The following is a 12,548-nucleotide window of genomic DNA, read 5'->3' as shown; positions in this document are numbered from 1 at the left end:
AACTGTGTTCTGAATAACATTGTGGGCGGAGCTTCCATCTAATTACATTCAACTGTGTTCTGAATAACATTGTGGGCGGAGCTTCCATTAAACTGTGTTCTGAATAACATTGTGGGCGTGGCTTCCATCTGATTACATTAAACTGTGTTCTGAATAACATTGTGGGCGGAGCTTCCATCTGATTACATTAAACTGTGTTCTGAATATCATTGTGGGCGGAGCTCCCATCTGATTACATTAAACTGTGTTCTGAATATCATTGTGGGCGGAGCTCCCGTCTGATGACATTACAGCAGAACTTTGACCTCCCTGAGTTCTGTGTCCATGACGATGAACGTGGCACGTTCTATCACCTCCAGTCAGAGTGGTCAATTTGAATGACTTTCTCATCAAAATGTTGATTTTGGGACTGGTTTAGGTTCTTGTCCTATTTTACTAAAACAGTATCTTGTCTCATTGATATAGTCAGAATATACATATTGCACTCTATAATATCCATATTCCAGTGTGTTTACCTGTGTCATTTTGATGAGAGCATGGCTAGCATAGTTTGGTGAAGCTAGCTGGCTAGAGAAACACCAGACGCCGTTAGAGAGCGGTTACTCTCCTCTTTCCAACAGCGTCTTCAGGGTCAATGTGACTGAAAGCGATAGAACAAGCCACAAAGGTACAAGTATTCATACTAAGGCTGTCCCCGAAGCCTGTTTTTGGGATTCGAACTTCGTCGGGGTTTTTCCGAACGGACGTTCGAACCTTCGTTTTTAATTCTAAAAAAAACAATGTCTAAAAAGAAAATTCTAAATAATTCATTTTTTTTTATAAATATCCTCAAACAAAATCCTCAATTTGAATAAAGTGATTAATCTGATTAAATTAGTCTTAATTTTTTTTATTAAATCAACTTTATTTAATGAATATAACTCAAGTTTTTTTAATACTATAATATTAGTGTTGTGGTGACTCACTTATCACGCACAATTGGTGCAGACATTCACTGGACTTGAGGAGCGGAGTGAGTGCTCCTTTAAGCCTGGGGATTCTGGGAACGGGGTGTGTATTTGGTAACCTATATTATGTCACTATTATGGCTGCTGTCACTTTCGAGTAGTAACGTTAACGTCTCTGCACTCTGTTGGATGTATGTAATTTATGTTGGGAAGTAAAAGGAAAGACTCGACTACCGTCTCCCGTTTCATCCTTTCTTGCGTTCCCACAGTGTAGCCTAATCTTTATCTGCAACTGTGAAGAAAAACCCCATTGGTTTAAACAGAATGAATAGACACAAAAAAAAAATTTTTAATTCGAATGCCAACGTAGCGAACGAAGGTTCGAACGTTCGGGCTCAGCCCTAATTCATACATGTCCCTTGGCTTCCGTAAGCCTGCCCTGTTAGTCGAGGTGTCTGTCAACCCGTCGGGCTCCTTACAGAGACAGGTGCCCTCATTTAAAAATCTCTCGAGAAATAATAAAGGGTTACCACTCATTTGGGGGAAAAAAATCATTTTCCAGGACTTTTTTTTTTACAATCCAGGACAACACTTGCTCACAGTCATATAATTTACAGGTAGACCTAGTATTGACACATTTAACCCCATTATTCCTCCTTTTTTAATGATTCAGGGTTCATGGTGAAGTGTCTCAGGTCCATTACAGTTGACTGCTACACCATCACTGCTACCTGTACAACAAGGTCCTCTCGTCATTAGCAACGAGCCCTCGTAAATGACGTATGTAGTTCAATAGGAAAGTAGCACTGTGCTGTATGTTACCTTAAAGGAAAACTCCAACATTTTGGGAAATTAGCTTATTTAACATCTTCCCTGGAGTTAGACAAGAAGATACATACCTTTTTTGTCTCTGTGCGTGCATTTAGCTTAGGGAACAGTCGCTCCGTTAGCATAGCTTAGCTTCATCACTGGAAGTGAGGCGGGCCGGAGCCTGACGTTCCCTTACAGTGTAGTTTGATTGATTGATTGAAAAGTTTATTAACAGATTGCAGAATACACTCCAAATACAACTCCAAAACGTTCATGTAAACATGTTGTGACCTGTGTATTCACCACGTGGAGAAATAAAAAATAATTTAATTAGACAATTACGTTTTATAAGCAAATATACTCTGAACTATTTTTTGCCCAACCACTCCTCTCTGAGCGCAGCCAGTGATTTCAACGTGTCGTCGTGATTGTTGACATTCTCATTCATTCAAAGGATCCGAACCGATTGAAGTTTATGGATACCATGACTTGAAATCCTCTTACCTTGACGATTAAAAGCCTCCCCAATTTATAAAACAGTAATCCAATGGCTGGTATTGTTATACCGGACTCCAGGATGAGGGGAACCCTGTAATAGTCTGAATGTCCAGGTTCTCCAGGACGAGGAGAACCCTGTTGGGGCTGCTGGTGGTTGTGGGCCTGTGCCCAGTTTAACTGAAAACTACTAGAGTTTGATCACCTCTCTCTGAAACAGTAGAGACTGGAGAGAAGTCAACACAGGGAAACAGTCCAGTAGAAACAGTAGAGACAGGAGAGAAGTCAACACAGGGAAACAGTCCAGTAGAAACAGTAGAGACAGGAGAGAAGTCAACACAGGGAAACAGTAGAGAATTCAACACAGGGAAACAGTCCAGTAGAAACAGTAGAGACTGGAGAGAAGTCAACACAGGGAAACAGTAGAGACAGTAGAGAAGTCAACACAGGGAAACAGTCCAGTAGAGACAGTAGAGAATTCAACACAGGGAAACAGTCCAGTAGAAACAGTAGAGACTGGAGAGAAGTCAACACAGGGAAACAGTCCAGTAGAGACAGGAGAGAAGTCAACACAGGGAAACAGTCCAGTAGAAACAGTAGAGACTGGAGAGAAGACAACACAGGGAAACAGTCCAGTAGAGACAGGAGAGAAGTCAACACAGGGAAACAGTCCAGTAGAAACAGTAGAGACAGGAGAGAAGTCAACACAGGGAAACAGTCCAGTAGAAACAGTAGAGACAGGAGAGAAGACAACACAGGGAAACAGTCCAGTAGACAGGAGAGAAGTCAACACAGGGAAACAGTCCAGTAGAGACAGGAGAGAAGACAACACAGGGAAACAGTCCAGTAGAGACAGGAGAGAAGACAACACAGGGAAACAGTCCAGTAGAGACAGGAGAGAAGACAACACAGGGAAACAGTCCAGTAGAGACAGGAGAGAAGACAACACAGGGAAACAGTCCAGTAGAGACAGGAGAGAAGACAACACAGGGAAACAGTCCAGTAGAGACAGGAGAGAAGACAACACAGGGAAACAGTCCAGTAGAGACAGGAGAGAAGACAACACAGGGAAACAGTCCAGTAGAGACAGGAGAGAAGACAACACAGGGACAGTCCAGTAGAGACAGGAGAGAAGACAACACAGGGAAACAGTCCAGTAGAGACAGGAGAGAAGACAACACAGGGAAACAGTCCAGTAGAGACAGGAGAGAAGACAACACAGGGAAACAGTCCAGTAGAGACAGGAGAGAAGACAACACAGGGAAACAGTCCAGTAGAGACAGGAGAGAAGACAACACAGGGAAACAGTCCAGTAGAGACAGGAGAGAAGACAACACAGGGAAACAGTCCAGTAGAGACAGTAGAGACGTTGTTGCTATTGATGTGGATTTGAACGACTCTTTGATAGAAAAACATGGCATAATTGCAACAGAGGAACATTTGAGTGAGGAAGAGAGAGAGAGAGAGAGAGAGAGAGAGAGAGAGAGAGAGAGAGAGAGAGAGAGAGAGAGAGAGAGAGAGAGAGAGAGAGAGAGAGGAGGGGAGAGAGAGAGAGAGAGAGAGAGCGAGAGAGAGAGAGAGAGAGAGAGAGAGAGAGAGAGAGAGAGAGAGAGAGAAGAGGGGAGAGGATGGATGGATGGATGAGGCCGCTGGGTTAACTCTTTCAGTCCTGGTCTCGTGGGCAGTGCTGCTGTTGGAGAAATTGTACAAACTAGGCACGTTGTCCATAGAAAGGTATGCGAGGTGTGTGTTCTCTACAAAAACTAAGTATGCGAGGTGTGTGTTCTCTACAAAAACAAAGGTCAAAAGACTCCAGAGATCACGAGTGGATGTGTCTCTTGAAGGAATCGTCTGGGACGTTCGATGTGATGGGGATGCACTGACTGACTGACTGACTGATTTACTGGGGAGGCCTGAAGGGGGAGGGGCTTTGAGGGTTGTAAATCCCTTAGCGGGAAAAGATCAAAGAGGGTGAGACGGTCAGGAGGAAGGGACAGAGCGGGGAAAGATCAAAGAGGGTGAGATGGTCAGGAGGAAGGGACAGAGGGGGGGGGGGGGGGAGGAAGAAGAAAGATCGTCTCAGCGCCGCATAGAACTTTGAGAGAAATAAAAGCCATAAACACGGTTTCCTTTTAAATCGAGAACATTTATCACTTTTCTTCTTCAAAAGCTGTAATACTGTAGTGTACAATATGTCAACTGCATTTCAGTTTAAGAGACAGAAAAATGCCCATTGTGTAAAAACAAAGTGCGATGGAGCCGCTGGTTTCTCATCGATGACGGGGGGTTCAGAGGGCGGTGTGGCAGTGACCAAACACAAACAACGCACAACTTTGAACCAGAGCCACCCCCGTCTCGTAGGAGAATGATACACCCCCCCCCCCCCCCACCCGAGACAATTAAAGTTTCCCTCTATGTACAATTGACCCACAAATACCCCCCTTTTGACGTGGATGCTGCGGAGTGAAGTATGGGCCTTCAGATGCTCACGAAAGGCTTTAGGTTGTTAGCGCCGCCCGTTAGCAGTGGTGGAAAGTAACTATTAAATATTTTTTACTCAAGTACTTAAGTATAATTTTTAGGTACTTTACGCGAGTATTTAAATTTTAGGGAACTTTATACTTTTAACTCCACTAGATTTCAAAGGAAATATTGTACTTTTTACTCCACTACATTCATCTGAACCCATCAGCTACTAGTTACTTTGAAGATTTTTTATTTATTTTTTTGGCGTTTTTTTTTCGCTTTATTGCTACTGGGCAGTCCAGTAGAGAGAGACAGAGGAGGAATGGGAGACAGAGTGGGGGGAAGACATTCGGCAAATAACGACGGGTTCGGGAGTCGAACCCGGGTCGGCCGTGTCGCGGCTGAGCGAGCTATGTGGTTCGCCACTGGGGCGCCCAGCTACTAGTTACTTTGAAGAAAAAGACGCTGCATAGAAAACACGGCAAGAATTGATGAAGATCCAGTTGAAGCCTGCAAACTCCAGAGTTGTTGAGTGTAAATCAGAGCAGCAGAACTGGACCACACACCACTTTAACCTTTAGAGGTCAATGGATCAAGGCTTGAACGATCCCAAGCACCGGAATACACAACAGTCATGTAGTATGCATACTTTTACTTTGGGTACTTAAGTAAATTTTTTTTTTTTTTTTATCCACTTTTTCTCCCATTTTCTATATTTTCTCCCATCCCAATTTCGTATCGTCCAATTCAACCCTCCCCTGTCACGGACACTGTTTCTTGCCTCCCACAAGCCGGCTGCAATGTGGACTAAGTCATACATAGCACAAGTCCCCTCCGGTACTTGAGGTAACAGCAGTCGCATCTTTTCACCTGCGCAGCTCGATCTCTCAGTGGCGAGGAGTAACGCGTGGGAGGCTCACGCTGCCCCCGACACTTCCTGATTCTACTGCGCAGGCGCACCAACCGACCTGTAGGAGTCGCTGTCCACAACGCCCGATCCCCACCCATCAGTTTCCCACCCCCTAATACGGCCAATGTGTATTAGTACGGACGACCAGCTAAACTGAAAGCAAATGTGGAGCGCTGGGCTCGAACTGACGAGCCCAGCGTCTCCAGCATTTCGTGGCGAGCGCCTTGCCCACTACGCCACGTAGCCGCCTGGTACTTAAGTACATTCAATAGCAAATACTTCTGTACTTTTACTTAATTAAGTAGAATTTGAATGGAGGACTTTTTCATTTATCTGGGTATTTCTACTTTTACTTAAGTAAAGGAACTGTGTACTTCCTCCACCACTGCCCGTTAGCATCGAAATGTGCAAATGAGCCAAGCCAGTTAACAAGTGACAACAGTGTTAACTGCAGCTTTAAAGCTAAGTGATTATTATTAACTGCAGCTTTAAAGTTAAGTGAGAAGTGTTAACGGCAGCGTTAAAGTCAAGTGAAAATTGTTAACTGCAGCTTTAAAGTTAAGTGACAACAGTGTTAAATGCAGCTTTAAAGCTAAGTGACAATTGTTAATTGCAGCTTTAAAGCTAATTGACAAGTGTTAACTGCAGCTTTAAAAGCTAATTGACAACAGTGTTAACTGCAGATTTAAAGCTAAGTGATAATTGTTAACTGCAGCTTTAAAGCTAAGTAACAAGTGTTAACTGCAGCTTTAAAGCCAAGTGATAATTGTGAACTGCAGCTTTAAAGCTAAGTGTACGGCAGCCCTATGTAGCACAAAGTATGGCTTTGTTTTCACATACTCAACATAGCAACGCTAAGTTAGACCTCTCTCAGGGAGACTGGGTTAACTCCACTACCCCAGTACCCACGAGGCACTGCAGCAGAAAGTAACTTTGTGCCAGATATGTTCAACATTACGACTATATGTGTGACATACGTACAAATATGTTCAACACTACGACTGTATGTGTGACATACGTACAGATATGTTCAACACTACGACTGTATGTGTAACATACGTACAGATATGTTCAACACTACGACTGTATGTGTAACATACGTACAGATATGTTCAACACTACGACTGTATGTGTGACATACGTACAGATATGTTCAACACTACGACTGTATGTGTAACATACGTACAGATATGTTCAACACTACGACTGTATGTGTGACATACGTACAGATATGTTCAACACTACGACTGTATGTGTGACATACGTACATAATAGACAAGTCGTGTCGACTGAGCTGTGCTTACAAAGGGTTTCCAAAGCAACAGCTTCCCGATTTGGTATTTTGCTCTTTAGGAAGTGGTCGTTCGGAGAGAGGTGCTTCCGAATGCATAGAACAGCCCTGAATCACAACTATACATTAACACTTTGGTTGCCAACAACGAGATTTCTCATCCTAACTGGCCATGCGTTGTGTGCCAATAACGAGTTTTCTCGTTATTTAATCGTTATATCTTTTATTAGCGATATCCATTCATTTTTCATCCATCCATCCAGCCTGACGTTATCATTGGGAATGGCTTTGAGCTTGAAAAGGGCAAATAACGCCCCCTATCGTCTCCCGGATGGTATTGCACATCATTGGATTGGAGTCGATGGGACTTGCATCAGGAAAAATAACTCCGGTCCACATTTTACTTCTGGGGCATGCAACCTGATACTATTGCATTCATTGAGGGGACTGGAAGCAGCGTGGATTATGTGTTTCGGAGTATAACGTTGGATCAATAAACACGATCGATATTTGGAATGGCGATCAGGAATTGGATTCATCTTTTTGCAGAACATCTGATCTGAGGTAAGGACTGTATGTTACCAGTTTTGGGTTAATCAGAGTTTTTTTTCACAGCATTCACAACGTGTGTGTGTGTGGCGTTAGGCGCGGCACGAATAAATGATTTTCAGCCCGCTTTTGTATCGTGCATAAGAACACAAATACTCTCGATAATCTAGCGTTTATTTGAAAACGATTCATAAATCAGCCGGAAAATGACAACGTGTTTTGTGTATTCCAGTAAATGGCTATTACTGCGGACTCTTTTTTTCTTTCTAGAAATCTCCAAAACTATACTCGTATTCAAAACGGTATAAAACGGAAATGTACTGATGAAAAAACGATCCGTTTTGTACATGTTGACTGCAAGCAAGTCATTGATAAGCGACGGGTGTATTAGACCCATAGCCATAATTTAAGATATAGTTTAATCGCTCGCAAATGTGCTCGTCCTCCCATTGATTAAAGTGCTGGCATACAAGCAATAATTCGTCATATCCGGCCGGCACACAATGTGTTAAGGGCCATCGCATTTTAGTCAGGACTAAACTCTTTAGTCACATAGAACACATAAATATATACTAGAGGTCTGACCAGAAGCCACTCTATGGCGAGCCTTTGGGAATTACATTCGGCTCCGGGATCAGGAATCACCTGCATGATTCTCCTCAGATAGAACGCTCTCTCTCTCTCGTCTTATCGACTGAAATCAATAAATATTACATCACATTCACGGGCATAATGTGATTCTGTCATTTTGGGAAGACTCTTTGGCCAATCAGGCGCTGGGAGGGACCGTTACATTTCTTTTAGAACGGTAAAGGGGTTAAAAAGCGCTGCTTTAAAAGCTACAGACCAAAGCGTACAATTAGTGTTAGCCCGGGTTTTGGCAAAAAGAAATTATGAAAATAAAAGTATCTTAAAAGGTGCTATAGATGACATTCAGCCACTAGATGGTGCTATAGATACCATTCAGCCACTAGATGTCGCACTAGAGCACCAGCATGTCATGTATCCAATCAGGTGCATTCCACATGGGAAAATGGGAAGTAGGGAGGGGATACATGCACGCAACATGTAAACAGCAACATTCATTTTGGACCCGCAAATTTTTTTTAAATGATAAATGAATTGAATAATAATTATTTGGGGGGAAAAACAATACCTTTATTCCACACCTTTCTAAAATCTCTGTGGATGTATTTTCCCCCCCATTAGTCTACATAACAATTTGATCTATAGCACCTTTAATTTTTTTTTTAAATCAACTCATTGATTAGGGGGAGTAACAACTGATTGATTAACAACTCATTGATTAGGGGGAGTAACAACTGATTGATTAGGGGGAGTAACGTGGTAAGAGTAATATTTTGGAGTCTAAGCTCAAGAGTGTGCACTCTAATTACTAATGTAATAAAATGTAATAACTAATTACTCTTGAGGGTGATATTAGACAATGCAGCCGCTCACTGGTTTGATAACGCTGCAGTGTAGACAATTCATTAGTCGCATTCCTTCAAAACAAAAACATGAATATTGATCGTCGGCCAGGACGTTAAAAAGAGACACCTTGACATTTTTTTTATTGTAGCGTCATCAACGACCGAGGCGTTGTCATAGCAACACGGCGTCAACGCCAGCAGGTTTGGGACCGGACCGGTCGAATAATAGGCAACCTCCGTTGAGAGCGTTGCATATTTGACAATCCCGTCCCGTCCTGTATATTTTAGTGTTAAACATTATGTTAGCATGTCTCCCTCACATGAGAACATAATGCCAATTCCACCCCCCACCCCTCTCTTCTTCTTTCTTTTTAATAAATATAAAATAAAAAATAAAAAGTGTAGGTCTAGTGTTATGGATCAAAATGTGACGGAGGTCTAGCTGTCTAGAAGAAGATGTCCCGATTGTCTCTAAGGCAGAAAGAAACACTTAAACCAAATTAATCCCAACCCTTAACCCTTTCACTGCCACACGACAGAAGGTTAACCCTTTATTACTAATGATGGAGCATCGCCGTCGGTTGTGTGATAGTAAAGGGCTAACCTTCTGTATTGTCACAGTGAAAGGGTTAACCGGCTGTCGTGTGGCAGTGAAAGGGTTAACACTTTGGTATGAAGCCTCTCAAGTGAAGAGAACAGAAACACAACAACAGCTGCACGGAAAACAGAGATCAAAGGAGCAAACAAGAGCAGATACTTCACTCCTTCCGGGGGGGTCGGGGGTTAAAATGTGATCTTCGTCGACTGTACAGGGTCCACAGGACAGTCGGGGGGGGGGGGGGGGGAGGGGATAGGGGCGTGTCTTGGGACAGAGTATTTAGAGGTGGGGGGGGGGGGGGGGGGAGGGGCTGCACTACCTGTGGACTGACAGGTGCAGCCCGTTGAGGGGGGCGAGGGAGGGGGGAGGGGGGGGGTGCAGCTCCAGCTGGGCGAGCAGGGAGAAGTGGTCGGAGGGGATGTGGGGGTGGGGGCAGCCCCTGACGCTGTGGTCCCTCAGCCACTCGCTCTCCAGGGGTCCCAAGAGACCCAGCACGCTCATGTGGGTCTTAGAGAAGAAGATGTAGTCTATCACGCCCTGAGAGAGAGGGAGGGGGGAGACAGAGAGAGGAGGGGGGGAGAGAGAGAGGGGGAGGGGGGGGAGAGAGGGGGGGGGGAGAGAGGGGGGGGAGAGAGAGAGGGAGAGGGGGGAAGAGAGAGGGAGAGGGGGGGAGAGAGAGGAGGGGAGGAGAGAGGGGGGGGAGACAGAGAGTGGGGGGGGGGAGAGAGAGGGAGAGGGGGGGAGAGAGAGAGAGGGGGGGAGAGAGGGGGGGAGAGAGAGAGGGAGAGGGGGGGGAGACAGAGAGTGGGGGGGGAAGAGAGAGGGAGAGGGGGGGAGAGAGAGAGGGGGGGAGAGAGGGGGGGAGAGAGAGAGGGGGGGGAGACAGAGAGGGGGGAGAGACGGGGGGAGACAGAGAGAGGGGGGGGAAGAGAGAGGGAGGGGGGGGAGAGAGAGAGGGGGGGGGAGAGAGAGAGGGGGGGAGACAGAGAGTGGGGGGGGAGAGAGAGAGGGGCGGAGAGAGAGGGGGGAGAGACAGAGAGTGGGGGGGGAAGAGAGAGGGAGAGGGGGGGAGATAGGGGGGGGGGAGAGAGGGGGGGGAGAGAGAGAGGGGGGGGAGACAGAGAGTGGGGGGGAGAGAGAGAGGGGCGGAGAGAGAGGGGGGAGAGACAGAGAGTGGGGGGGGAGAGAGAGGGAGAGGGGGGGAGAGACAGAGAGAGAGGGGGAGAGAGAGACAGAGAGAGAGTGAGAGACAGAGAGGGGGAGAGAGAGACAGAGAGGGAGAGAGACAGAAAGAGAGAAGGGGGGAACAAAGAGAGAGTGAGAGACAGGGGGAGGGAGAGAGACAGAGAGAGAGAGGGGGGGAGACAGAGAGAGGGGGGAGTCAGAGAGAGAGAGGGAGAGAGACGGAGAGGGGGGAGAGACAGAGGGGGAGGGGGGTAGAGAGAGAGCGGGAGAGAGACAGAGACGGGGGGAGAGAGAGACCGAGAGAGAGATGGGGGGAACGAGGAGAGAGTGAGAGACAGGGGGAGGGAGAGAGACAGACATACAGAGGGAGAGAGAGTGAGGGAGAGAGGGAGAGAGGAGGGGTGGATAGTGGTTAGGTTCCTCCTAGTCAGGTTTATCTTATCGTTGTAAATCAGAGGCATTTACTCTACATGTGGCGACAGAATACTAGAACCAGACTAGAACCAGAGTAGAACCAGACTAGAACCAGACTAGAACCAGAGTAGAACCTGACCCATACTGGGATTTCAGGACCAGTGCTGATATCAATATATTGGCCCATTTAACAGATTTAGCAAGATTTAACAAATACTGGAGGCAGGATGTATTATAGGTTATTATATATATTACTTATAAAGAACCTTTATTATAGGTTATTGTATATATTACTTATAAACAACTTTTATTATAGGTTACATATATATTACTTATAAACAACCTTTATTATAAGTTATAATATATAACTTATAAACAACCTTTATTAGGGCGGCTAGGTGGTGTAATGGGCAAGGCGCTCGCCACCAATGCAAGAGACGCTGGGTTCGAGCCCAACTCTCCACATTGCTATCAGCTTGGCTGGTCGTTCATACTAACACAATTGGCAGTGTTAGGGGCGGGAAAGCTGATGGGTGGGTCCTGGTCGTTGTAAACAGCGACTCCTACAGTTCGGTCGGGGTGCCTGCTCAGCGAGGATAGGATCTAAGGGGGGTAGTGTGATCCTTCCACACGTTACACCCTCTCAGTGAGAGTCCGCGCTGCCAGGTGAAAAGAAGCGGTTGATTGGCTAGACGTGTGTCGGAGGAAGCACGTGATAGCCTCCACTCTCCCAGACCGACTGTGGGGGGTAAGTGCGCAGCGACCAGGAAGGGGATTGGGAATTGGCATAACGACTAACATTGGGATGGGAGAAAAACGGAGGAAAAAGGAGGGGGGAAAAATATCAATAAAAAAAAAAAATTATAATAATAAACCACCTTTATTATAGGTTATAATATATATTACTTATAGACAACCTTTATTATAAATTACATATTATATATATTACTTATAAACAACCTTTATTATAGGTTAGGTTATAATATATATGACTTATAAACACAGGGATTAAAGCAAAAAAATATCTCCTGACTGAACTTTTTTCAGGCCAAGTCTATTCTTATTTTAACCTCCACTGTATTTTTGTAATAGCGTTAGCGTTTTAAGGGAGCCTACTTGTAGAGCCTACCGTCCTGACTGTGACTATAGACCCTACTGTTGTGGTTGTTGTGCCAGGCAGGGAGGCTGTGTGCTGGAGAGCGTGAATGCAAGTCTTGTGGCTAGCTTCTGATTGATGGCGAGCTAGCACCCTTTTCCCATTACGTTGAACCATGAACTAAAAGGCTTGTTGTTATCATACAAACAAGGGACTAAACACGTTTAGCAATTATGCCACAACAATGTGGAACGCCCTACCCACAGCCGTAAACATTTTTGAATCCTCAGTGTTTCCCACAGGATTTAGTGAGACTGTGGTGGTGGGTGAACCTCTGCCCCTCCAGAGGGGTCC

General features: G+C 45.3%; 1 protein-coding gene across 4 annotated transcripts in view; it reads right to left on the bottom strand.

The window, feature by feature from the left end:
• Nucleotides 1-9,814: 9,814 nt before the first annotated feature.
• The window catches only part of cnot6l (CCR4-NOT transcription complex, subunit 6-like), a gene marked incomplete at its 3' end in the record, with an annotated part of 77,737 nt that continues 75,003 nt past the window's right edge, over nt 9,815-12,548 (bottom strand). For all 4 annotated transcript variants that reach the window (XM_084322349.1, XM_084322351.1, XM_084322350.1 and 1 more), the window contains exon 12: nt 9,815-10,036. In XM_084322349.1, the coding sequence (XP_084178475.1) occupies nt 9,815-10,036 (222 nt within the window). The remainder of the gene's footprint in view (nt 10,037-12,548) is intronic.

This window comes from Notolepis coatsorum (genome assembly GCF_963971535.1).
Source record: "Notolepis coatsorum genome assembly, chromosome: 10".
Classification (NCBI taxonomy): domain Eukaryota; kingdom Metazoa; phylum Chordata; class Actinopteri; order Aulopiformes; family Paralepididae; genus Notolepis; species Notolepis coatsorum.
Note: the sequence above shows the minus strand (reverse complement) of the source record. Positions and strands in the feature narration are given on the sequence as shown.